This window comes from Panonychus citri, unplaced genomic scaffold (assembly GCF_014898815.1).
Source record: "Panonychus citri isolate SS breed McGregor unplaced genomic scaffold, ASM1489881v1 Contig00134, whole genome shotgun sequence".
Classification (NCBI taxonomy): Eukaryota; Metazoa; Arthropoda; class Arachnida; order Trombidiformes; family Tetranychidae; genus Panonychus; species Panonychus citri.
In genome coordinates, this window is record NW_026515539.1 from 2,066,986 (window position 1) to 2,093,590 (window position 26,605).

At 30.8% G+C, this 26,605-nt stretch overlaps 4 protein-coding genes across 4 annotated transcripts; 2 read left to right on the plus strand and 2 right to left on the minus strand.

Moving 5' to 3' along the window:
- The first annotated feature begins 11,801 nt into the window (after nt 1-11,801).
- LOC128391607 (NF-kappa-B inhibitor cactus-like) lies at nt 11,802-14,612 on the plus strand. The gene is made up of 4 exons (XM_053351523.1): nt 11,802-12,655; nt 12,777-13,083; nt 13,766-13,854; nt 13,944-14,612. The coding sequence occupies exons 1-4, from the start codon at nt 12,389-12,391 to the stop codon at nt 14,238-14,240; spliced, it is 960 nt and encodes a 319-aa protein (XP_053207498.1). The 5' UTR covers nt 11,802-12,388; the 3' UTR covers nt 14,241-14,612.
- On the minus strand, nt 14,597-18,529 carry LOC128391606 (meiosis regulator and mRNA stability factor 1-like). The gene has a single exon (XM_053351522.1). It carries the CDS (start codon nt 17,902-17,904, stop codon nt 14,839-14,841), a length of 3,066 nt encoding a protein of 1,021 aa, XP_053207497.1. The 5' UTR covers nt 17,905-18,529; the 3' UTR covers nt 14,597-14,838.
- A 649-nt stretch (nt 18,530-19,178) lies between these two features.
- Nucleotides 19,179-20,320, plus strand: LOC128391608 (B-cell receptor-associated protein 31-like). The gene is given in 2 exon segments (XM_053351524.1): nt 19,179-19,702; nt 19,705-20,320. Coding segments are annotated over 2 exon segments (735 nt in total). The 5' UTR covers nt 19,179-19,374; the 3' UTR covers nt 20,112-20,320.
- A 1,699-nt stretch (nt 20,321-22,019) lies between these two features.
- On the minus strand, nt 22,020-24,239 carry LOC128391186 (tetraspanin-3-like). The gene is made up of 4 exons (XM_053351034.1): nt 24,234-24,239; nt 23,785-23,979; nt 22,422-22,887; nt 22,020-22,108 (listed from the first exon to the last, which is right to left on the minus strand). The coding sequence occupies exons 1-4, from the start codon at nt 24,237-24,239 to the stop codon at nt 22,020-22,022; spliced, it is 756 nt and encodes a 251-aa protein (XP_053207009.1).
- Nucleotides 24,240-26,605: the final 2,366 nt, after the last annotated feature.

The following is a 26,605-nucleotide window of genomic DNA, read 5'->3' on the forward strand; positions in this document are numbered from 1 at the left end:
CTGAGATATTTACAATACGATCCCTGTAGACAGACAATTAAGACAATTAAGATGATGACGATAATTTTTTTTTCTTGATTACTATCAGTTGATTTATGATTAAACTATGTTCTTGTGGGGAAATACCAATGTTTAATTGTTAATTGTTTGTATCAATGTTTCATCAATTGGCTTTCTAATTTTCAATCTCTTCTCGTTCATTATATTTTTACCTCTTTGGGTTTTGTTGCTAAAGAAACAACAACAATCATGTTTACAATCATTTTCTTAATTGTTGTTGTTTGTTTAATCATTAATTGTGATCATGGTGATAACTTTTCTCTCTTTCTACAACATGATAACCTCCGAACCTTGGATAATAATCGTCAGTACCATCGGGTTATTCCAGATAATTTTCTGTGTTTTTTGTTTTCTGATTCTTCTCAATGTTTTCCCTTCGATTCGGAAGGAAATTGTTACTTTTTCTATTACTTGGCGCTAATTGTTAGTAACTATTAGTTGATTATCTTGGGTTTTCGAGGTAATATGGATCGACGATTTTGAACAGTTAATGATTATATTAATCACAGTTAACGATGGAAACAAATAGTAGCAAATAAAATTAATCACCTTTGAAGGAATGAAAAAGGAAGAAGGAAATCAAATTGATTGATTGTTGACATTTTCCAATCAATTTCAATGATATTATTACAAGGGAACAAGTTAATAGATTACAGGAGACAATTAACTCCTCTTACAATTAACATTATTCTCATAGTTTGATGAACTGATGAAAACATGGAAAATGATTATCAAATTAATTTGATAATCATTAAGGTTCACAATGATTTCTTTATTAGTATGATGTTTAATTTTAGAGATTTATTGATATGAATTGACAATTAAAAGAAAAAAAAAGTTTCAATTGTTTTCGTGTTCATTTCTTTATTCTTATATGATATTCAAATGATTTAATCACAATTCGTCAAGATAATTAACCAGAATTAGATGAGAATCAAAGTTTATTACAAAACGAGAAAAGTGGAAAATGATTAATTCGATTGAAAAGTTTATTATTAAATTTATCTCATTTATTATTTAATAGTTTTCAGGGAACTTTTTCTCGTCTCAATTTCCTTGCAGAGATTGGGAATTCCTCTTAGTAACTCTTTCTTTTTCTGTCCTCGAATGAATTTTCATGTAAAATTCACCATGATATTCATACACCCAAACACTTATTGGATAAACAATAGAAACTGAACAATAATTGTAATCATATAATCTGATAAATTTCAGATGTAAAAACGAAAATGATATGAGACTGTTCATGTTACATGGTAGTTTTCACTGAATCGGGAAAATTATTACATAGAAAACAATGAATTGAATGGAGATGAAGAGCACTTATTACATGTATTATTATTATTCCAATGAAAAATCAGTACATTTGAAGGGAAATTTTTATTCGAAACTCTGATCGTTTAGTGTTGGGTAAATGATGATCATTCATTAAACTGGCAATTCCCTGATTAACCCAGGAGTTAACCTTGAAATAGTTGAACCTAAGGGATGACGTTCTTGGTGTAATAATAATTCAATGTGACTCTTTGGTGTTTTTACTTTCCTTTGATTCCTTCATTTAATTTGCTTGCTGATTATTCAGTTGATTATAATCATCATCAATTTGATAAGAACTTTTCTCCTTTGCTGATGCTGGATGATGATAAATAGTAAATGATTATGTTGATGACGATGAGCCGACGATTTGAGTCAAGCTTCAATTCTGAGGATCATCATCAGTGAAAAATTATTTCTATTTTCAAGGTCATCAAACGGTCCTCAGGCCAATCTAAATTTCAATTAATGATTAACTAAATTGTTAAGTAGTCAATTGTTACCTCTTCTCAAGCCTCTTTCGTTAACTATTTGGTAAAGTTTTTCTCCGATCCAATGAAATTGTTTCAATTGTAATATTATCATGATGATAGTAATCGTGATTAACTTTTGCAATTGGTATTGGAAAAGTTAACACGAAAATTATTATTAGTATTACATAAAATTCAAGATAATTGATTGTTCTCAACGATTAATTAGTAGGATTGATGAAGATTGAAAAACTGACAAATTTTGCAAAAACTTTTCTTTTAAATTGTTGTAATTTAACTAAAGGACAAACAGTGATGAGAGTTATTTATTGTTTCTGATCATAAGGAATTACAGAAGCAGAGATCTTGGATCTCTAGATAATCGTAGGTGATTATCTCTCGTTATCTTTTATATTCCTAAGGTGTTAATATTATTATTTTTTAGATTCATGTAGTTTCTTTTTATGTTTTCAAATATTATTATTAATAATTTGATTTTTTCTGTTTTGTTAATAATTGTTGAGTCCGATAAGTCCCAGTTCCATTGTATTTCGTAACCAAGTATTTCATTTGCGTGATCTTTGTTTGTTAAGATATGATATATGTAATTGTCTTTTTCGTTGCAGCATGGGATTTTTGAGTATTTGTTGATTTCTAATGTTATTGAGTTTAGTTTTTATTAGTTTGGTTCCTCGTTGTAGAGTTCCTTTTGTTATCGGGAATAGAATTGAGTTGATTGATTTTAGTTGTAGTTTGGTTTCTTTGATCGTTTTCTCTATTTTTTCGTTGATGATTTGATTTAGTTCTATTCTGGTTGTCCAAGTTGATGTTATTATTTTTGGTTGATTAATAATAATAATATTTTCTTTATTCCATTTCTTTTGACAGAATGTCCAATTTTGTTTGTTGAATAGCCAGAGAATTCCAAGTATATCTTTAGATGATTTTGATTTTCCTGTTATGGGTATTTGAGGAATTGTTATGTGTTGATGTTTTGTAATTGTAGTGATATTATTATTTTTGTTATTTGTAGTTGTGCTTGAGTAAAGTTATCAAATTTATGTTGGAAGATAATTTCGTTGATTCTGATGATTATTGATTTTCCTTTGATCTGAAAATTAATATTATTATTGCAGTTACAGTTATTTATTAGTCTTTTTTTGATTTCATTTGTTTGTTGATAGTTAGTTTGGGTATTAGTTTTGTTTTGTTAAGTTGAATTTTCCAATTAATTGTTCGTTGTTGTTTTCAAGTATCCATTCGAATAGGTCTTTTAATAATATTTCGATTATTGATTTTGTGTTGTATAGTGTTTGATTCTCCATCTTCCTCCTCCAGTTACTCCGATCAGGTTCATGAAAGTTTTATGAATTTTTTGTTGAATTTTATTAATAATTTTTAATAGATCATTATTAAAACACCAACCGAATCCAATCCGGTATAATTTTGGTAGTATTAGATTGTTAATTATTAGTCTTTTTATTTGAAATGGCATGTATTTAATTAGTGACTTTGATTTGATGAACATGTTATTGATTTCTTTCATTATCGTTTTCATTTCCTGATTTAGGTATCTCATGTTATAAGGTAAATTGACTGTTATTCCAACTAATTTCATGTGTTTATCCTTATGATATATTTTAGTTTTCTGTTGATTTAGTTTTAGGTTTATCTTGATTAATTCGCTTTCTATTAATTTTATTATTGTTTTTATTTCTCTTTTTTCTGTTATCATACAAATGTCATCTGCATAAGCTTTTATATTTACTTTTTTGTTTTTCATGTTGATTAGTATTTCTTCTAATGCGATAATGAATATTATTGGTCCTGTTGATATAATTAATATTAATAGTTGTAGTTGATAGTATTTTGTGTTTTACCTGATGCAGTTCCTTGTGGTACTGATGAGCTTTCTTTTTTATAATGAATTTTCTTGTTCCAATTTATTCTTAGCCACCAATGTTCACAAAAGGATTCAGCAATTTTTCCAGTTGATTTGTCGATCTTTTTTATTTTTTCTATTGCTGTTTTTGTGTCCACTGTATCAAATGCTTTGGATAGATCCAGGCTGATTATTGTTTTTTCTTTATTTGCTATTATTTGTCCCATTGTATCCAGAAAGAAGTCTTTTCTTGATTTTTGAGGTTGATACGCATATTGAGTTCCACTTTCCAATAGTAATGGTAATAATATTTGTATTCGTTCAGATAGAATTTTATCGATCACTTTAAATAGATAATTTGGTGATTTGACGATTCTTACTGTTTCTCCATCAGGTTTTGGAATAATACCAACTCCTAATATTCTGATGCAACTGGGTATCCATTCGTGTTGAAAGATTAGATTGATTAATATTATTATTTCATTCTTGTTAGAGATGAAGAATTTTTTAAAAGTTGATGAGTTAAAATCATCACCATCTAAGCTACTTGTTTTTAATTTTTTGATGTATTTTGTTATTGTTTTTTCTTCTTCGTGTTGTAATCCTGATGATTTCTTGTTTGTTTCGGGATCATGGTGAATCGGTTTTTTTGTTTGAAAGTCTTTTAGTTGTTCATTAATATTATTAATGAATGGTAGTAATTTTTCATGTTTTGCATTTTGTAGCATTAGTTGTTTTTTCTGTATGAATTTATCTTTGATGATTGACCAGATTTTCTTTGAGTTTCCAATTGCTGATTTTAGATTATCTTGGTTATTATTAATTTTTGGTGTCCATGTTATTGTTTTCCATCTTCCATTATTATTTGGAAATTTTAGTATTTCTTTACATCTTTTTCTTATTTCATCAGGATTCGCATCTTTGTTCAATTTATTTTTTAATTTCCATGATGATATTGTTAGTATTCTTTTTTTCTGAATAATTGTTGCTTGAATTGAGACATAACCAAGGATTAGGTGATGATCATTTGTTTTTCTTTTAATAATTTTTCCATTAATTTTTTTCACCTTATTGTTGATGATTATTGCGTCAATCCATGACTGCTGAGTTGAATTATTTCTTGTTCTTTCGAAGGTTGGATTCTCTATTGATGGTTCTATTATTGATGTAAAATTATTAATTGTCTCGTCGATTGTTTGGTTGTTTTGTTGTTTTTCTTTTGGTGTCCATGTTTTATGGTTAAAGTTAAAGTCGCCCATTATTATTGTTGGTTCTTCATTGTTTATTATTTGTTTCAGGTGTATCCAGTTTCCAGTCCTTTTTGTTGTATTTTCATATTCCATGTAAACTGCTATTATTTTGACATTGATTTCAAGTTTTTTCTCTTTCATTGTTACATAGGTAACAATCATGTCTTTTAATTTGTTGTTTGTTGGGGTCAATTGAATGTCATTTGATGCACAGATTATCACTCGATTATTAATAATAATATTATTATTAGTGTTGTTGCATATCCATGCTGAGTTTGGTTCTGTAATGCATATTATTGTTGATTTTTTGTATTTAATTAGATTGATGTAATCTTTTGTTAGTCTTTTTGATTTATTCACATTAAAGGTGATAAGGCAGAGCAGTTTTGATGGTATCCTGTATGAATATGGTGACATTGGGGACATTTCTTGTAACTCGGTCTCACTATTAGGTTGATTGTTGTTTCGTTGTTGATCTTGATTTTCCATTTTCTTTGTTGTAATTGTGTGTAAAGTTCTATATCATTTGATATTATTATTATTAGATATTTGTTGTTGGTAATTTTTTTAACCTGGAAGATGATGTCTTTTTTGTTTAGATTATTTATATCTTCTTTGAGTTTTTTAATTTGATTTTCTTCGTTGATTTTTGCTGTATAGATTTTCCACTCTGGTATTATTATCTCAATGTCAGGGTCTATTAGTTTAGTTAGATTGTTGATGATGTTGTTTGGTGTATTAATATTAAGATGAATTTGTCTTCGGTTACTCTGATCACCCGTTGTTTTCTCTATGTAGAAAATTGGAATTGTATTGATGATTAATTCATATGATGATTTCTTTTTGTAGGCTATTATTATTAATTTTTCTTTGTTATCACTATTTTCACTTATTTCACTTTCAATAAAATTAATATTGGAGATGATGTTGATTATTTTCTTGAATCCAGGTAATTCTTCGTTGATTGATTGTTTATTTTGGTTCCAGTGGTTTGTGATTTGATTAATTATTTGTATCCAATTGTTTTTGTTCACATTTAGTTGTTGTAATTCACTTTCAGATGAGTTGTTTTGAAGATGGTTGATAATTTGGTTTAATTCACAATAATTTTTTGTTGAATTAAAATTAATATTAATATCATTTTTTAACCATTCGAACATTTTAATTTGATTGTTGATTCTAATTGTTGATTCAGTTCATTTATTTATTTGATTTTTTTGGTTGAAAGTGGTTCCCTCTATTGTCTGGTTTTGTTACTTTCTTCTTTTTTGTTCTCTTTAGAATTTCTTTTTTGTTCTCTTTAGAATTTCTTTTTTTGTTCTTTTTTGTTTTCATTTTCTCTTATCTTCGTTTCTTTCTTTATTATTATTATTATTAATATTTGTTGATTTTTTGTTTATTTTTGTTGCTAATAGATTCATTTCTTTTGTGGTAAAGGCAATGGCTTTCATTATTCCTTTATCTCAGTGTTCTGGTGTTGAATTTTTGGATCTTTTGGCTTGTGGTATTTGTGGCGGTTTGGCTGTCAATCCTTTAAGTCATAATGGTGGTAATTCGCAGCCATTTTGTCAAAGGCTTTTTTGTTCCAATTGTATTTCTACCATGATTAAGAATCCTGTTTTCATTAATCAAAGCCAATTATCAACAAAAATAATAAGAAGAAATAAAAAAGATCCTCGAAGTGCTCCTGTTGAGAAGCCTCATGGTTTCATCGATTGTCCATCGGAAAATTGTTCAATTGATTTTCGACCACCGTATTTTACTGAACCTGGTCTTATTGATTCTATTGTTTATTCAAAAGTAGTTGTTCATTGTGCTACTTGTGATATCAATTTTAATATTTTTCAATTTTTGGCTCATCGAGTTCAGTGTTTGAATCGTGTTCCATCTGTTCATTTACCTGCTACTATTAATAATAGTAATTTGGTTTCTACTAATTTGGCTAATCGATCTCTTGTTCGTCGTACTGCTGGAAATTTACAATTTAATGTTGTTTCTTCTAATGGTGTTGGTAATGGCCTTTTCGTGGAAGATAATATTATTAATATTAGAGTTCGATCTACTGGTAGAGGAGTTGCTGATTTGACTTTCCCTTTGGACGTTTCTACTATTGATGTTTTCTCGAGGATCGCTCAATCTGGTGGATATGATCCCAATTCTATTGATATTATTGGTTTTCATCATTTTGTTTTGAGTAAATTTCCTACTTTGAAAGATTTTCTGGATGTCTTCAAACGTTCTGGTGATTTAATCTTGGTTGATAAACGTGATGAGTATATTAATCCAAGGATGGATCTTTGTGTCAAAATTTTGGGTTCATATCCTCGTGACTCTCAACGCTATCCTGCTGAGGATTAGTTTCTTAGGTGATTACTATCTTCTTTATCTATTATTATTATTGTTTTTTCTTAACTATCAATATTGAGGGTGGAAGTTTTAAATGATTTTGAATTTTTACCGAGTGGAGATGATGAGTGAAATTTGTAAAAGAGAAAAGATTTTTATTATTGTTAATTGGGTTTTTTGAGAGTGAATTTTTATGTATTAGAGAAAAGAAAGTTCCATTTGTATCTTGGAATAAGGGAAAGAATTTCAATTTGTTCAAATTATGATAGAAGATTTTGTATCACCATTTTGTTATTTGATCGGAGAGATAAATCAATTCGAGAGATCAATTCAATAAATATTATTATTATTAATTGTTTTTGTTTAAATCATTAGATATTCATAGTTATAGTTGGTTTTGTTTGTTTCAATTTGTATCCATTTTTTGTATTCTTCACATTTATATGTGAATGGTTTGTGGTTTTCTTTATCACAGGTTCCACATTTAGTATTATTATTTTTACATGTTTTATGGAAACCGGCGCAATTTTTGCAAACGTGTTGATTGTTACACTCTCCGGTTTTGTGTTGATTTATTTTTAGGCAACGATGACAGAGAATTAAGTCAAAGTAGTCTATTACCTTTAGTGATTTGGTTGCGAGGTTAATGTATCCGTTGTTTTCTTGTATATCTGATCTTATTCCTGGTGAAATTTGTATTGTGATATCAGTTTTGTTGTTGTAATTATTGATGTTAATAATATTAATATTATCTCGATTGATGAATTTGTTGTATTTAATTAATTCATCTATTATGTATTCTTTGTTGTTGATTGTTATTGGGAAATTGAATATTTTTACTTTTGGTTGTTTGGGTTTTTTAATGTTGATTGTTACCATTGGGATGTTGTCCTTTATTTGTTGTGTGTTATGTTTGAGTTGTTCAAGGTTGAAACAGATCATTTTGACGCTATTATTTTGTTTGAAGATTCCCTTGAATAGCTCAAATTGGATTGTATTATTTTTCCTTAGTGATTCAATTTCTTCTAATAGTTTTTCACTTGTTGATCCATTTAGGTTTATGAAGGCGGTTGGATTTGTTGGTTGATTTGACCATTTTATCCAATTTGTATTCACTGTTTTAGTTTTTTTCACTTGGTTATGTTGATGTTCATTTTTCCTCTTGTTGTCTTCTTTTCTTATTATTATTTGATTTTCTTCTGTATTTATAATTGTTGGGTCTTCTTGTATTATCTGGTCTATTATTGATTGATCAAAAATAATATTATCATTAGTTGATATTATTTCTTCTTGTGATAAATCATTTATTTGGTATATATTGTTTTCTGGGCTGCTTTCTTCTTGTATATTATTTATTGTTGTCTCGATATTGTTGATGTTTTGTTCACTTGTCATTGCTTGACCTTCATGATTTGGGCTTTCCCATTCCATTTCATTGTTAATTTCTTGTATTTCTTTAGCGATTCTGGTTAATGTTTTCAATCTCGTTTCTCCTATTGATAGGCTTTTTCTTATTTCAATATTATTAATTAATATTGTGAGGTCATCTATCAAATGTTTTCTTTGTGTTTCCTTTAAATTTTTAAAGTAATCAGGAACATTTTTAATTCCTTTAATCATTGTCCAGAAAATTAACCATTTTTCATCCGGTTTTGGTTTCTGGTAAAAAATATATTTATTTCCTCATTTGAGTAATTATATTTTTAGTTAATATTATTTAATTACCTCTTGTTCTTTTGATTTTGTTTTCTTTGATGATGTTGTTTCCATTCTTCCTTGAAGGTGACACACTTTTTCTTTCACTTAGATTCACTTTTGTTGTTAATAATAGTAGAGGGAACAATTGGTGATGTGATTAAACTGTATAATAGAAGAGAGAAAAAGAAATCACAACATACAAATGATGAGAAAATGAGAAGAGAAATCAGTTAATTGTTTAATTGTTGATCATTTTTTCCATTTGATTAAATAGGAAAAGGAAATGATGAGAAGTGAGAAGAGAGCATGTAACAAAGACAGGTTTGATGTTCACTCTTCAATAGTTAACTGTTAATTGTTTCAATTGTTTTATCCACAATCGGTTATATCATTGATTGAATGATTTAAACCAGTGATTAGTAAATTGCACAGGTGACAAATATCACGTCAACCTTGTCAATTTTTGATTGTTTATCACATGAGATTGTTTTTACTGTTGCAATTGACAGTTTAATCAACCGGATTAATGCAGTTGATTCAGTTATTAGACATGAGGTTTAAAATTACACTGGGACTCCCGGGTTCATGTTGATTAATAGATTACCTGAGGTACCCTGAGGGTAAACAGATGATAGGGAAGACCTCAGGTCAATATAACGATGTTTTCTGTCAACAAGAGAAGTGAACAAAACAAAACCTAAACAAAGTGACCTGGAAAGATGGTCAAGATTATCTCGGCCAATTACTTAGTCCTAATCATCTTCAAAAATGTTTTTAACCTGTAAAGTTGACGTTTAGATTGTGTTGGTTTAATCCATCCCAATCCGGAATTAATCTTGTTCATGTAATGTCAGTACAAGGGGAGAGAGGAGATCAGGGTCAATGGTAAGATGAACACATCAGATTAACAGGTAGACCAAATTTATCAGAATGGAAAAGGATCAACATGGATTAAGATGATGATCTTCATAGAGATACCGAGTGATCATATTTGTTTTTTCTCTCTCTCTCTCTCTCTCTCTCTCTCTTAAAATACCAAATCAATCAAATAGATGAACGGTTATCATCACGGTTATTTGTTATTGAAGAGAAGAAGATAAATTTACCTGAGAAGATAAAAAACTTTATTATCTCTTTGGAATCTTGACATATTCTTTGCTATTTTTTTCTTATTCTTCTTCAAATATTATGCAATATTCACTCGTTGTTTCCATGTTCCTTTTGTTCGTAATTCTTTTCTATCTGGAAACAATTATGATCAATAACAATTCCAAAGGTTTTAATTAGAAATCAAAGACAATCAATCAATCACATGTTCCACCTCCACTGCCACCAAAATACGATATCAAGGTAACCCTTTCGTTGAAAAGAATTAGCAAATTAAAAAACTTCAAGAGACTTTGGTTTGCAAGGATATCGATTAAATTGTTGGGAAATTCAATTTGTTGAAAAGGTTAATAATGGAGATGAGAACGTTAATTAATCATTGAGTTTTTTTTCTCAAATTTAATTAATTTAAAACCTTCGACCTGAGTGTGTACGTGCCGAATCTGAACATTGGGCTAAACCAGAAAGAGCCTCTTGAGGCCTTTTAAACTTCTGGTTCAAGGTTAATTGTGAACTATCACCAAAATTATTAGATAATAGTTACAATTTTGCCTTGGAAATAAGATGAATAGATGGTGATGATACTAATTAACAAGTTAATTAGTCTGTTGATTGATTTGTGATCCTACAAATTAGAAGGTATAAAAAATGATTTCCATTTTTCAACCTCTAAAAAGTCACTTGATAGTGAGAAACAAATGAAACAACAATTGACGATTGAGTGATTTAGAAAAATGTTATTGTAACAGTTTCAGGGTTACTCAGTAATATGGAATTTTTCTTCCTATTCTCACAGGGGGTTTAATGTCAATAGTCGTTGAAATGTTAACAGTTAATGTATACGTAGTAAAGTTAAGAAAGAAAAGGAAAACGGTAATGAGTTAATTATCGAAAGAGAGAAAAGAAGGAAAAAGATTGAGAAGCCCGAAGAAAAAGAAGAAGCAGGAAGAAGATAATAAGATGCATAAACATAATGGAGATTAGATGATGAATGATGGAACTGAAATGAAATGAAATGAAATAGGTAAGTAGTAGAGAAAAACGAATAGTAATAAGGAAGAAGAAAATGAAAGACAAGAGAGAGAGAGAGAAAAAATAAAAGCACAACGGGTTAGTTATGAGAAGAAGATGAGATTGAGAATGTTGTCAAAAGGAGAAGAGAGAAAAAGAAAAGAAGATGAAGGTAAAGATATTTTCTGTTTACGATTAAATGAGTGTGGATAAAGCACAAGAAGATGATAGTGTTGGTGATGGTGGAGAGAGAAAATGAGGCAAAAAAGAAGAAAAAAAGACAGGTAAGAAAGAGAAAAAGGTGCAACATCAAGGCGAAAATATTCCATCACTTTTGAGGTTATTCCAAAAGCTAAAAGGGCTTCCAATTAATATCATTGTCAATGAATGAATGAGAGAGACTTTGATTATCATAACACAAACATGTTCACTTGTAATTAACTCTCATTATCATGAGCATGATGATGATGATGATGATCGTTTAATTAAAAGTAAAGGAGAATAAAAAGAAAGAGAAAAAGAAACCGAATCAAGTAAAAGAAAGAGAAATAAAAAAATGGAAGCGACAAGGTTGAAGACAGAGAAGAAAAGAAAGAGAGTCATGTGATTCGTTGGGTTTATCCCATTTGAGAATTGAAAAAATATAATGTTGCTTATTTGGTTACAGATTATTTAACTGCTTCATTAAGGTCTGATCACTTTTGTTTCCTTCAATTTTTTCCTATTCTAATTAATGATCATGTTTTCATCGGTGTTTATTAATTTAATTTAGTTAACTGTGTATCTTTAGTTTCCATCTGCTACAAGTTTCTATATCTTTAATCTCCATCTAAAAGCCTCAAAGAAAAACCAATTCTCTTTTTTTAGCTTTTCAACTGGTTGTTGTTTTTTTTCTTCTCATTCTCTCTCTTTCTCTCGTTCATCTATTATTTACAATTTTCCCTTCATTTGTTGTTAATCTTATTAATTCTCATTCTATTGAAACAACATTGTGGAGATTATTTGGAAATTCATTTATTCATTTGCTACTTGAGATCGTCTATTTTTTTGCTCCATCACCTGATTTTGTTTGCATTATTTTTCTCTATATTCTTTCTGCTGGCTAATTTGTGATCTGATTTGTGTCTCTTTTTTATTGTCCATTGGATTTAAATCACTGTTTTGGATTAATCATTTTTGTTTCTTGTTTGGATACGAGTTATCATCTGGTTACCTCATTCACCGTTACAAATATACACTAATTAAAAATTATGGGTGATACTGATGATAAATTGTCTAAAGACTTTCAAGAAAAACCCACTTGGACTGATTCCGGTGTTTGTGTTGACAGTGGTCTATGTATTGACTTACCCAGTTTACCCTCTACCCTTGATGTAGACAATCCCTTTAAACAAGATGCTGAAGGAGATACCATATTACATCTTGCAGTTATCCAGGGTGTGACTAACTTAGTTTCATATTTAATCAAAGAAGCTCCTTCATCGGAATACTTAGATATCGCCAATGATGAATTTCAGGTAATAATCTCTCTCATATCACTATCAATCTGTTTCCATCTCCACACATGAAGATGATTATTAACAATTTATCTTTTGTTTTTCTTCCTCTTTCTCTCTTTTTTTTATGTTGATTTTAAAGACACCTCTCCATTTGGCTACAATTACAAAACAATATGGAATAATTAACCAATTAGTCACCTCAGGTGCTTCTCTATTTATTCGTGATCGTAATGGTAACTCACCAGTCCACATAGCTTGCCAGAATGGAGACATTATGGCTCTTAAATCATTATTATCTGCCAAACCAAGGATTACCAGTGATATCAATTCGTCTTCCTGTTCATCTACAACGTCAACTTCCTCATCATCTTCATCATCTACATCCACATCTACATCGTTATCACAATCTTCAATAGCATCTCCGTTAAATTTAAAAAATTATGAAGGTAATTCTCGGTTGCAATATCAAATGACGATATCTGATTTACTTTAATGATTGATGTAAAATAGGGATTATTTTAGAGATAAAGTGCAGTCTTTTTTAATTTGACAGGTAAAACCAACAATAGGAAGATTGGGAAATGAACTTAAGATGCGTGAATTTTGAGCGGGGGTGGTTGGTTAAAGAGGATGAAAGAGAGAAAAAGAAAGAGAGGTTAAGTTAGCGAAAGAAAGAGCATTTCGAAAGTACTATTTCTAAGCAAAGCAAGTGATGTATTTTTGGATTTCCCCGAAGCTAAGTATCAGCGTAAAAACCCTGAGAGAGAATAAGGTGAAGTTGAGTGAAAAAGAGAAGGAGGGAGAAAAGAAGAGAGAGAGAGAGAGACTCACAAAACTGAAACAAACTCCCTCCAACTCCACCTTCCTGCTTGCCACTTTATCTTCTCCCTCCCGCTTTCTTAAAGATTTCTTTCTTCTCTCTCTCTCTCTTTCAAACAACTAACTTGTTGCTTTGCTTTTTAGATTCGCTTATTACTCCCTTTGTTTTTGTTGTGTTATTTTCGTTGAAATCAGAACACATAAAATAGATTCTTATGTAAGAGGTCAGGAAGGTCAACAAATTTTAAGCATTTTGATCACCAGCGTTCTAACGTTCCAACTCTTTTCTCTTTATTTTTCTCTATTCAGGCGAAACCAGTTTACATCTAGCAGTCAAAACTGCCGACAAAAGTCTCATTGAGTATCTTGTTAATCATGGAGCTGATATCAATGCTCAGGTAATTATTTCATCATGACGATTATGCTATCACATGAAATATTAATTAACTTTTACCTTTTTATTTTTCCCTTTTTTTTCTATCTCTAGGAGGGTAAAAGTGGTAAAACCGTACTACATTATGCAATATTGCAACAGAAATTAGATTTAATTCAATTTTTAATCTACAATTGTAAATGTTCACCGCATGTACGAACCTATGGAGGGTTAACGGCAATGCATTTTCTCAGAGGATTATTAGAAGTTAATCCAAACAGTGGTAAATTAAGAGCAATCTATCAAATCTTGCAAGATTGTGGAGTTGATTGCGAAAATTATTCATCTACAAACTACGATTCAGATATTGATTATTATTCAGGCCAAGAATCTGATGAAGATATTTTGTGATGATGAAAATGACGACAATTAAAATTGGTTAATAAATAATTGTCGCACAAATCACATCAATCATTAAAATTGATTTAATCAGTTTTATGATTCAATTTAACTGTTTGTTAAAATAATAACATTTAATGTTTAATTGGATGATTGCGAACAAATTTAACGCTTATCAATATATATTGAAATACACATTAAACCAATTAGACTGATCATCTTGGTTTTATGGGAAAAAGATCAAGCTTAATAATTGGTAATTCAAGTTGAAATTGATTAACCAATTTATGTTTCATACATTATATATCATATACAATAATTAACGAATTATTTTTAAGAATGACAAATAAAATATTCTGATTACAAAATTATTTAAATAACAAATACCCTTGGAAGTTTATTGATTTGGTAAATATTGTTTATAAACATTTTCATTGGAATCGAGCATTGATTTGTTTCAATATTTCAAACAGACATTTGAACAATTAGGTAAATTGATATGATCGAGAGGTGAGAAAACAGTAAAGATCAAGGGACAAATGAAAGACATGAGAGGTAAATAGAAAGAGAAAGTAGATTAAGTGTTCTGATTGTTAATTGGCGAGATTAATCAGCAAACTGTTGCTTGATTATTGGAAGTAAAATTAGCAGCAATCCGACGAGGTTTAACTTTACGAGAAGAATCACTTTTGCTTTTACCATCTTCTTGATTATCGAATGATTTTAACCAATCAATTGGTGGTTGTGGACAATTGCCCGTTGATAGCGGGGTGGCAGTGTTGCTAAGAGAGCTGGTGGAGTGGTAATGGTGATCTGGAGATTGTTGATTGTCCGAAGGGACAACAAAGGTTTCCATTGATTCACTGGTATCTGAGGTTGGAGAATCGAATGAGATTAAATCGGGTGCACGTTTAATCGGTAAAATTGTTGGCATCGGGAGGTGAGAAGGAACTGATTCACTGAGGATATCGATTATTTCACTACAATCAGCTATTGAACTTGAAGATGATTGGGTCATTCGACTGTCTGTTGATGATTGAGGTGATAAAGTTATACTTGAAATCGGTGATGAAGATAAGGGTGGAGTGTCAACTTGAACATCGAGACAATGAGATAACGAGGAAGATGCTGAGGAAACGGAACAGGAAGATGAAGCTGAAGCAGCTGATTGCGGACGTTTTAGTAGATTTGTAGGTGATTCACTTCGAGAAAGGATTAACTTTCTATCCCAGAAATGACGATTCAACGTTAACAAAAAGGAAACACGAATACCGTCCGATCTTTTGGTTATCGTAATATAATCAGATAACGAATGAATTAAAGCTCTAAATGATTTGAAACCAAATTTAGAGGCATCAGGATAAGATGAGTTGATCCTCAGTATCTCTGCCAATTCATTCAGAGTAACTTGACCAGCGTGCGATGATTGAATTGCTAGAACACAATCACGAGCAAATAAATGGTAATCGTTTAAACTAACACGTTGCATCTCCTTGTCGATATCGATGAATTCATTTAAATCGGACTGGTTGGTTAAAGTAGAACAATCTAAATGTTGTCCAAATCGTTGATTGTACCCCTGAGATAACTCATTGAAGCTCATTGATCCAGTTAATTTTTCCATAAGTAAAATAACAATTCGGTGGGCAAAGGCACGATTCCAACGTCGATCAACTAAAGAGACGTAATAACGATCTTCATCCGATCGAACAAGTTTAAGTGTATCATTCAAATTTCTAATCAATTGAATCATATTCTCAACACCATAAGCTCGAAAATGAATCGGGTGACCGTATTCATGTTTAAAGAGATCATGTAAACAATCAGGAGTAATACAATTAGAAACACTTTTGATCAGGGAAACCAGACGACCTTCAATTGTTTTAACTCGATATTCGTGGCTCAACTTGATTATCTTCTCATCGCCAGTCATATTATCCTCCAATTCAACAACTTCAGGCGAAAGAGATTCAAAGAGTTCAATTAATTTGGTAAAACCATAATCAGCTACACGACATTGTCTATTAAAGTAGTGATGGTAAGTGGGTATGAATTTAGAGAAAGGCATTGAAAGAGTTGGAGTTGATTGGAACAGTTCAACGATATCTCGAATTAAATATTTAGTTCGATCGATTTCTTCTTGTGTCCTCTCCTTTCTGGGTATTTCTAGGACAATCTCATTTGGATCGTTATTATCTTCAGGCTTGATTATTACCACAGTTCCTTCCCAAACATCAACGAGAATATCAGTAACCTCGCAAACACCATAATTTTCAATGGAAAAAGTTTTCTCCAAAACTTTTTCATATTTTGTCGCAAGTTCACCGAGAGTTAATCGTTTCGCTGGTTGAGCTTTCAAAACTCTTATTAAATCGGAGGCAAATCTTTTAGTTTGTTCCCGATGTGTAAGTGTCAACATCTTCTTTGAACCTTCACCCAAAATCTGAACCACATGAGGAATCGCTTCCAAAAGTTCAATTAATTTTGTGTACCCATACTGATATACACAACATTGTCTACCAAAGTGGTTATGATAAGCAGGAACAAATTTAGAGAAAGGTATTAAACAACGAGGTTGACTTTTCAATAGATCACGAACTTCTCGACTAAATTGTGCCATTTGACGAGCAATTGTATCATTAACGGTTGATGATGATGAGGAGGAGGTTCCTGTTGATGATGACAACGTTGTTCCCTTGTTACTTTGATTGTTGTAAGCATTAGAATCGTTATGATGATTGCTAATGTTTCCACTTGACATCATTGAATTGTATGATGATACGTCCGAATAGTTTGAAGATGAACCAGATAGAATTGATTGTTGGGGTTGATTAGTGGAATAGGATGTGGAAGAGGAAGAGGAAGCAGAGGAAGAGGCGATTGTCGATTTACTTGAAGCCCAAGTGACCCGTTTGAAGGAGACTTCTTGATCTATGGCTATTTCGATACCGGGTAAACAGGTAATCAAATGCTCCAAAGGTACCAGAGAACCGTCACTGGTATTAAATGTTTCTTTGAATTGGTGAAAATAACAGGTTAATAGACTCGCTAATGGTAAGCAACCTGAATGTGAATCAAGGAGAGCGTGCATTCGGGGGCCCAATTTTTTCAACGAAATATTGACTAAAGGTAAACAAAGTATTGGCTCTTCATCGGTCCAACCATCGCCGAAACCATTGATCATTGAGTAGCCATTTAATGTGATTACTGTTGCCTTTGAACCATGATGACTGTGATTAGCAGATGATGAGGAGGATAATGAAGACAATGGCGGTGATTTACCATTCGGACCCTTAATCATCTCAGGTTGATGAATTGAACAAAAGGGTAAAATTTTCTCTCTCCTATTGATTGTTGAAGGTAAACTTAAAGTAGCTTTATATTTACCACTAAGGGTTATATATTTACCACCTAAATTGGCACAATTAATTGAATTACCGCCATTGGTTGTGTTTACATTAACTCCACTGGCATTGTTGTTACTTGTGCTACTGCTACCATAGGAATCGGGTACCAGTTCAATGGTGTCACGTAAACGGCGTAAATCGGCTCGAGTTAACGATCGGTGGAAATTTTTCTCAAAAAAATACTGAAAAGTAACAAATGGAAGCTTCTTTGATGGATTATCTTCAAACAAAGAGATAACCTCAGCTCTTAAGAGATCAGTTGAATGCATGATGATGATGGTGATTAACAGAAATGTTTGAAGATGAATTTTGTGAGGGATTGTATCGAGTTGGTGGTGGATTGTACAGGTAATAGGAAAGGTGAAGAAGGATAATAAAGCTAAACAAAAATGGATGATGTCGGTGATGAAGACGAAGAGAAAATAAGAAAAGGATGATAAGCACAAAGCCGAAAAACCCGGTGGTTGTTGTGGTTAAACTCGTCGGTTGTTGTTGGTTTGGATTCTCCAGAATGTAAATTAATCTACAAACGAAAACAAATCAAATATTTATAAAAGAATCAAGGTGGTAATAGAGGGCACAGAGAGGAAAAGAGAGACAATCAAATTGTTGATTGTTAGGAAAAGGAAATAATTAACTGGAGGCAACAAAGAGAAAGTAAAACAGAGATGATGTTTATGAGAAGAAAAAAAAATGAGTTGACCATTTATTTGATTTCTTTTTTTTATATTGCAAGAGAGGGAAAGATGATTGGTGATTTGGTTGACGAACAATTAATTAACGATGTTGATTGAAACTGGATCATCAGAATACTGAGATGATCAAACTAGTGGTTTTATACTAATTAAAAGATGTCATCATAATTGTAACGAGAATAAAAAAACTCAAGTTAAGGCGGATAATTGTTTAGACTTTAGTGTAACTTTGATACAATTTGATTTCTTTTGTCAACAATTAACTCTCATTGGTTTAATTGTTTCACCATTTAATCCAAGCAAAGGAATATCTCTTTCTTATCTATGTCTCAAGTTGATGTTTCAAATAATTTCAGTTAATTTGATTTACTTTAATTTCAAGATTGTAAAGTTTTTAAACTACTTTAATTGCTTCTTGATTGTGATCAGCTTTTTTTTCTTATTCTTTTGTTTTTGCATCAAATACCCTTAGAAATCACCATTAATTTGATTCCTCTTCTAATATTTTTCTCCTTTTTACTTCTTAATACAAACAAAATTAAGTTAATTATCATTTTGGTTAAGCTTAATTGAGAAAAAAACAAAAAGCTAAATCGTCAATATCTCTTGTTACTTTGGTGATTGAATCGTCACAATCAAGTGAGAGTTTGTTGTTGTCAATCTATTTCCTTAATCGTTTTGTTGAGAATTGATTTAGGTTTCCATTTATCTTTCAATGATAATTGTTTTCACTATTCAAATGATTAGAATTAAATTCTAATTGATTTGAATTTTTTTTCCTCGTTTCTTAAGTATTTTCAATTCTCACCAAGAGATGGAGCTAATTTTCTATTCGTTTCATCATGAATCATTTTAAGATGATTTGTTTTTTTCTTGTTCTCAATTGTTAATTTTTCCTTTGGAATTTAATTTGATACAGTAATTATTTCCTTTTATTTTGATACTTATCGTTATTATTGTGTTCTGTTTGACTTTGAATACTCATCTTTTCTTTGTAATTGATTTCACTGGTTGTGTTTAAATTGATTTTCTTAATTCATCATCATGAGTCTTCAATGGACCCTTGTTGCAACCTTTTTGTATATTGAGATTGTTGTTGTCATTATCCTGTTATTGCCCATCATTTCACCTAGAAAATGGCAGAGTTTTTTCAAATCAAGGTTCCTACAGTCAATAGAACGTCAGAGTAATCTTTATTTCACTGGGTTTCTATTAATTTTGGTTCTACTCTTTTTGGATTCTATTCGGGAGATGAGAAGATATTCACTGGGCCGAGAACATGATGAACAATCTGGTCACCTTAATTCAGAATTGGCTCATTCAATGAAATTGTTCCGAGCTCAACGTAACTTTTACATTGCTGGTTTTGCCCTTTTCTCTGTCTTGTTATCCGTCGTATTGCCTCACTTTTATCCCAAGCAGCACAACTTAAGAATCAATTGGAAGCTGTCACCGCTCAGGCAAAAGGAGCATCAAGAGCAGCTGAAGCTCTTTTGAAGACAACTGATGACGGAAAGAAAAAAGAGAAAAGTAAAGTCGGTGGTGATAAAACCGAACCCGAACCCGAACCATCAACAGCTTCTCCAAATGAATTAAAACGTCTACGATCTGAATTAGCTGGAATCAAAGAAGAATTGATCAAAGCCAAGAATGAAGTTGCAAAAGCCGAAGCCCTAAAGAAACAAGCAGAGAACATCAGCCGAGAATATGATCGTTTGGCTGATGAACATGCCAAGTTAACCAAAAAACTGGGAACCGTTGGTGATAAAAAAGCTGATTAAATACTTTTTAAAAAGTATACACTCTCTCAACTATCTTTCTCCTCTAAATTACATATGAAACATATTGTTTGATAAACTGTCAAAGATCAATGTATTTCCCCGGTGATACCAACAATTTGTTCTGTTCAATTGTAATAACCTTTTAATTATATTTAAAGCGATGTTTGAATATTAGTTTTGCTAATATGGCTGATATCTTTGGGAAATTTCAAATTTGTTTCTTTGTTCATCTTTACTACGATTGTCAAACATTCACATCAAAGAGTAAAAACCAAGATCACAGGAAGGAAAAACGTAACATTTTTTTTGGTGTCGCGAGATGGAGCTACTAGTAGATTTAAAGAAAGAGAACCATAGTAGTTCATCGAAGCCTCCCCAGAGGTCGCTGTTAAAGCTTAGTATAAACTCAAAGTAATTTCAATGCAGAACACAAATCTATTAGGTAAACAACTAAGTAATGGCCAAAATTTTTTCGAGCTTACGTTTGGCTTGATTGTTAGAAAACTTTAGATTTTTGATTAATAAATTTAGTATAATTAGAGAGGTTAGATAATAAGCTTTAACATGATATATAAATGATCATTTTATGATGATTAGTTTAATTACAATTAAATTATATCTAAAGTGATAGAATTTTTGTTTTTCGATCTTTTTTATTCGGAGGTCATTTTTTCGATGAATATTGAACTTTCGAAGATTAAAATTAAAACAAAATATTCTTTGGATTTTTGAGCTACTATTGGATAAATTTGAACAATTAAAACGATCAAGTTCAAATTTTATTTAAATTTAATCAAAAAATCATTTATCATTGAAGAGACATTGTCTATGGAGATTTTTACATGAAAATTGATTCTAAATCAAGAACTTCATGAAAATCGGCTCTTTATGGAAAATCAATGATTAAACTAATCATCATAAAATGATCATTTATGTATCATGTTAAAGCTTATTATCTAACCTCTCTAATTATACTAAATTTATTAATCAAAAATCTAAAGTTTTCTAACAATCAAGCCAAACGTAAGCTCGAAAAAATTTTGGCCATTATTTAGTTGTTTACCTAATAATTGTTTTTAATGATTTTACAATTTTTAAGAATTAATTAAGTTTTCAACAATTAAAACTGCATTTCATTTGTCAGGTAGATAAAAATAAGATAAATAAATGCTAATCATTTTCATTGATTGGGGAAAATGTGTTAATATATTAATTATGATTAACATCAATCAATTGATTTAATTGGTAATGATTATGATGATTAGACTCAAATACAAATAAACAAAAAGTTTATTATAAACAATCAGAAACTAGAGGAAGAAGATAATTTCAAGTTAAGAAATAGACAAAAAGAAAGACAAGAACCAGAAGCAAAAGAAGATGAGGATGAGGATGAGGATGAAGATGATGAACAAAAAAAGAGGTGATTGAAAAAGAGATTTATAACTGTTCAAGATGTTACCACCTAGGGAAGCTGAATCCCTCGCAGGAGTCATTTCAGCTGACGGGTACTGCTCTCTCTTTCTCATTGGGTCATCATCGACTAATGCTTCACCGGGTCTCTAACCTACAACCTCGATAAACGAGGACAGTCAAGAGGTTTCTTTCTCATCTTCCCATTCTTTCATTTCTCTATGATGATAATCATCCTTCATCGTATATACTTTTCATCCACAACGTGCAAACGTTTTCAGATTAAAAATTCAACTTTGAATGAAACTAAGATGGTAAGCAATTTTTTATATGATATTTCAAATAAACATAATAATAGTGAGAGTATAATAACAATAGTTATAATAATGATGATCATGTGAAAATATAATATAAAAAAGTTGCAACAACAAACTTGTTTTGAGGACAAAGTTGTTTTTTTTTCATGTCAAGCATTAGTCTTGTAGGGTTAGTGCTTTAAATGTGTTGTTGTTGTTGTTGTTTATCGTTAACTTGTTGTTTGTTTGTGGTTAGAGCGTTGGGTTTATGTCCATAGCCGATCTTGACTTTAATATAATAATTAGGAAGAATCTTAAAAAACAACAACGAAAATCAATGTTGTTGATTCCATAGAATTGTGGAAGTTTCTTTTTCTTTTTTCCTCCTTTTATCTTCGCTTGATATTATTGCCAAAAAAGCAACAAGTTGAACATCTCAGATTTTGTATCATTTTCTTACATATACTATTAACTTTAGTGATTATATACAAGGAGATTGGTCAATAGTTTCAGAAGACGTTATTTTTTTGACCACTTAGGAAGCAACAAAAGCAACAGGTAAATAGTAAAGCCAATACTTGACATCCAATCAAAACCATACCGATGAGAATGAGTAGTGTCCACTTTTGGATGACAAAATCATCCAATTTACGTAGACAACCATCACTGTTGATGCTGAACTTTTTCTGATCCAAATTGGACAGAGTGATACCTCTTCGAACTGTTTCACAATCAGGTGCACCGATTTTACAACAGGAAGCGGGAACTGAGAAATTAATAGCTGATCGATCATTGCCCAGGCCAACTTCAAGTTTGGTTCTATTTCCTTGGTTGTAACGAGAAACGGACCAATCGGTTAGATTCTTGGCTCCACAACATTGCATATCTCTTTGTACTCGGTCAATAATGGCCTCCGTTGCGGGTCTTGAAAGATCACCTCTATAATTTTCTCGAATTAACTTTTGTAAACTCGTTTGAACTTTATCGACAACGTCGGTCTTATATTCGTTAGACCACCAAACAGCCGCTCCACAGGCAACAGCCATTGTGATACAAAGTAGAATGTACTGAAATTGAGAAGAAAAATCATCAATTGAAGTTAATTAGTTGACGAATAATTTAAATTGTTAAAGGACAAATTACAATGATTAAGGTTGATTATGATTGATGAAGATGAGCTCCAGACAGTACAAACAACCATCAACATGGATAATTGATTAGACATTGAAAATTGGGCAATTTGTTGACTATTTAATCATTTAGAACAATTAAAATTATCAATTCTATCTCAATATTGTAAAAATTTTTCCCTTTGATTTGATTAAGTCTTTGACAATTAACTGACAGGATATTGTTTAATTGTTGTTGATAATTGACCATTGAATTTTGTTCAAGTCGTCAGAAAATATAAATATAAATATCAACATTGACACTGGATTGATTGTCAAGATAATCAACAATTAACTGATTGTGGTGGGTTTTCCCGACGAAATTTTAAGAAAAAAAAAACTTCAAAATCAATCGTTAATCATAAAATTCAATATTGATTATCATTAGTGCAACAACTGTTGATTTAAATGAAATCATTTGTTAATCAAAAGTGGGAAATTAAATTAATTGTTCTAAAAGAAATACTAAATTGTTGCTTTTTCCCATTACAGATTAGAAAAAAACTTAAATAGGGAAAAATTTTATGCTCTCGAAACTCATTAATTATCGTTGAATTGTAAAGTTTTTGCAACAATTTGATTAACTTTTTACTTTGTTCACTTAACAAATTGTTGATCAAAATTTAAACTCTAACATTAAACTTAAAAATTAAGCTTAATGGAAACAGAATCCATACATAACCGGTTAACAGGTAAATAAATTGTTGACCTCAATAACAAAAACACTTTTCAACTCAAATATCTGCACTTTTCTGGCTAAATAATAATTGTTATGATGATCAACAATTAACTTACAGTTCCAAGGAGACAGGTACTTTCTCTGATCGCTCCACAACAGCCCAGGAATCCAACAAGCGTCATAATCGCCCCAAGAATCATCACCAAGAAAAAGGGAGTATCAAAAAGACCCTGAGTGTCCTCGAAATTGACGTAATTGTGACTTTCTGCATAGAGAAAGACTGAAAATCCAAGGATACCCACACCAAGAAGCTAGAAAATAAATAAACATGATAGATAATTAATCAGATATCAGAGATAATTAATTTTAGATAATGAAGGAGTCGAGATAATCTCTTAATTTGAATGTGGTTATTTGGTATCAATTGATTGTTGTTATCGTTTATTGGTCAAGTTCGTTGAATATTTCAATGCTTAAGTTTAACCCTTTTGGTTTCTCAAGAGTTTGAATTAACTTCATGATGATCTTAATGTCACTCAAATCTAATTAATCTGATATCATTTACATTCATTGTCAAGGTGATCCAGGATTAAGATTGATGATGAGTATCGTTGATTTATTTATTCATGAAAAGTGATCAAGAAAACATTAAATTGAAATTTAATCTCCAATTTACTTCGGTCTATTGGCCTTACACACGCACACACTTTTGACCTCAACTTGACCAGCATCGGTACTTTTGGTAATTATAGATTATCAGTAAGATGAACCGGTTTTGGGTTTACCAGAAAAAAACCGGGCAGACCAAAAGTAATTTATCTCAACTCAGGTTTCCCACTTTCACCAGAATCGCAATCAACATTAGCATCAATAGTGATTAAGCTCTGAGCTTCAGCAATTAAATGCAAAGTTACACTTGAAATTTACACTTGTCTGAATTTAATCAACAGCAATTTAGAAATTTTTCCGGTTTTATATAAATTAATTGCAATAGCGATGGTAATACACTCTAGTTAATCATGGGTATTAAGTTAAACTTTAAGTTAATCCTAAATAGAGTCAACAATCAACGACAAACTTTCACCATTAATCATGATTAACTGAGACCAATTATCTACTGAATTTCCAACTCATTTGAATATCCTAAGAATATTAATTGTGATTAAATTTTCAAGCTGATCAATTGAATTTGGTAAAACAATCATCAAGGACAAGCGAACCATTTTCTGATCTAGTAACTATTTTTGAACATAAAATTATGAGTCCAACAATTAATATTTCAAAGTTAATTCAGTTTCCGGAAGTTATCAGTTGGATTAACAAGGTTGGTTTCATGATGTTTGGATTATGGTAACTACAATTGAGATAAGTGTACAAGTTAGTTAGGTGAGTTAATTGTATTGTTACATCATGTTGATTATGATAATCAACATCACGATGATTATGATTATGTTAATCATTGAGATAAATTGAGTTGTGTGAAAATTTCAACTCAATCTCCCGGATGGATTGAAACTTTTATCAGTAACAATTTAAGGGATAAGTTAAATTGTTTTATATTTAGTAAATCAAATTATAAACAAACTAATTAACCAATGATTAAAATTGCTTGTATCAGTAATATAAATAATCAACTAATCATCATAACTCACCATGTTCAATAGTATGAGAGGTTATTAAAACAATTAGTTGATTATTGTTATTATTTTTTAGTTCCCATAACTTTCATGATAAGTTATCGTGTGAATTTAATAAATTGTAACAAATTTAAACAATTAACAAGCTTATAAATGATAATACAGATCAGAATCAATTGTAAACCTGAGTTAATCTAATTGTTACCGTAATTTTTTGCAATAATGATCAAAATCAACATCAACAAGCTTAATCAATGGAAACGTAAGAAAATACAGTAAATAGTTTTTCAGTTGTTTGCAATAGAAACAGTTAATTAATTAACTGTAGTGAAACAATTATAAACACAACAATTTAAAAGATTAATTAAATATAATGTTTGAAACCGTTTCTTTTGCAATTGTTTGTATATTTTGCGTCTGGTTTCAAGTTTTGCAAAGGTCAATTTCCGTCTTAACCTCATCATCTTTCAACCCTCCCACTATCCTTCACTATGATGGTCATAGTGATGATGTTGATGATGATAAAATGAAGATGAGGCTTCACGGGAAATGATATTTTCACTATTTAAACTAAAACTAACGGAAGCAGAAGTGAAAGATCAACTCAACAGAATAACTGTGATCCCAAATCACAACATTTCTTTTTTACAAAGAACTTATCTTCATCTTCATCTCCATCCTCATCCCTACGCCTCGTGTGATTTGACAAAAAGTTTTTTTCCCATCTTGAAGCTAAACAATAACCAGAGGTCTAAGGACAACACGCGAACAGCATCGTTCATCCATAGTAATGTGGCGGAAGGAAACGGAAACAAGATGAGAAGATAATACAAGAGCATAAGAGTAATTATAAAGACAACAAGATTCGCTAAGACCTTCACATTAGTATCATAATGTTTTTATCTTGAAAATTTTCATACCCACAACCCCGAGAATGATACAATTTACAAAGTGAAATGTAATCAAATTTTTTCAAGTATAAGACACTCAGAATCATCATCATCATGATACTTATCGAACTTGAATAATGATAATAGTTGATGTTTTCTATTAGTGTGACAAAAATATCCAAGTTCAAAATAAGAGGAAACGTTTAAGTGTAACAATCTTAATGTGTTTTAATAGTTTAACCATTAGGAAGGTAAAGTAAACTGTAGCAATTAAGATGATAAGGATGATAGTTTTGTTCATGGAAACATGGTAATGCATTTTAGTAAACAATATAACATGAGAATCTCTCTACCATGATGATGACAAGGAGGAGGAAGAAAGTGAATCTGGTGGGTAACTAGTATCATGG

Coding starts and splice junctions, on each gene's coding strand:
- LOC128391607 (XM_053351523.1), top strand. CDS start 12,389: ATGGGTGATACTGATGATAAATTGTCTAAAGACTTTCAAGAAAAACCC. Junction 12,656..12,776: donor TCGCCAATGATGAATTTCAG/GTAATAATCTCT, acceptor TTGATTTTAAAG/ACACCTCTCCATTTGGCTAC. Junction 13,855..13,943: donor GAGCTGATATCAATGCTCAG/GTAATTATTTCA, acceptor TTCTATCTCTAG/GAGGGTAAAAGTGGTAAAAC.
- LOC128391186 (XM_053351034.1), bottom strand. Junction 22,888..23,784: donor GTACCTGTCTCCTTGGAACT/GTAAGTTAATTG, acceptor TCTCAATTTCAG/TACATTCTACTTTGTATCAC. Junction 22,109..22,421: donor GACACTACTCATTCTCATCG/GTATGGTTTTGA, acceptor ATTATATTAAAG/TCAAGATCGGCTATGGACAT.
- LOC128391606 (XM_053351522.1), bottom strand. CDS start 17,904: ATGCATTCAACTGATCTCTTAAGAGCTGAGGTTATCTCTTTGTTTGAA.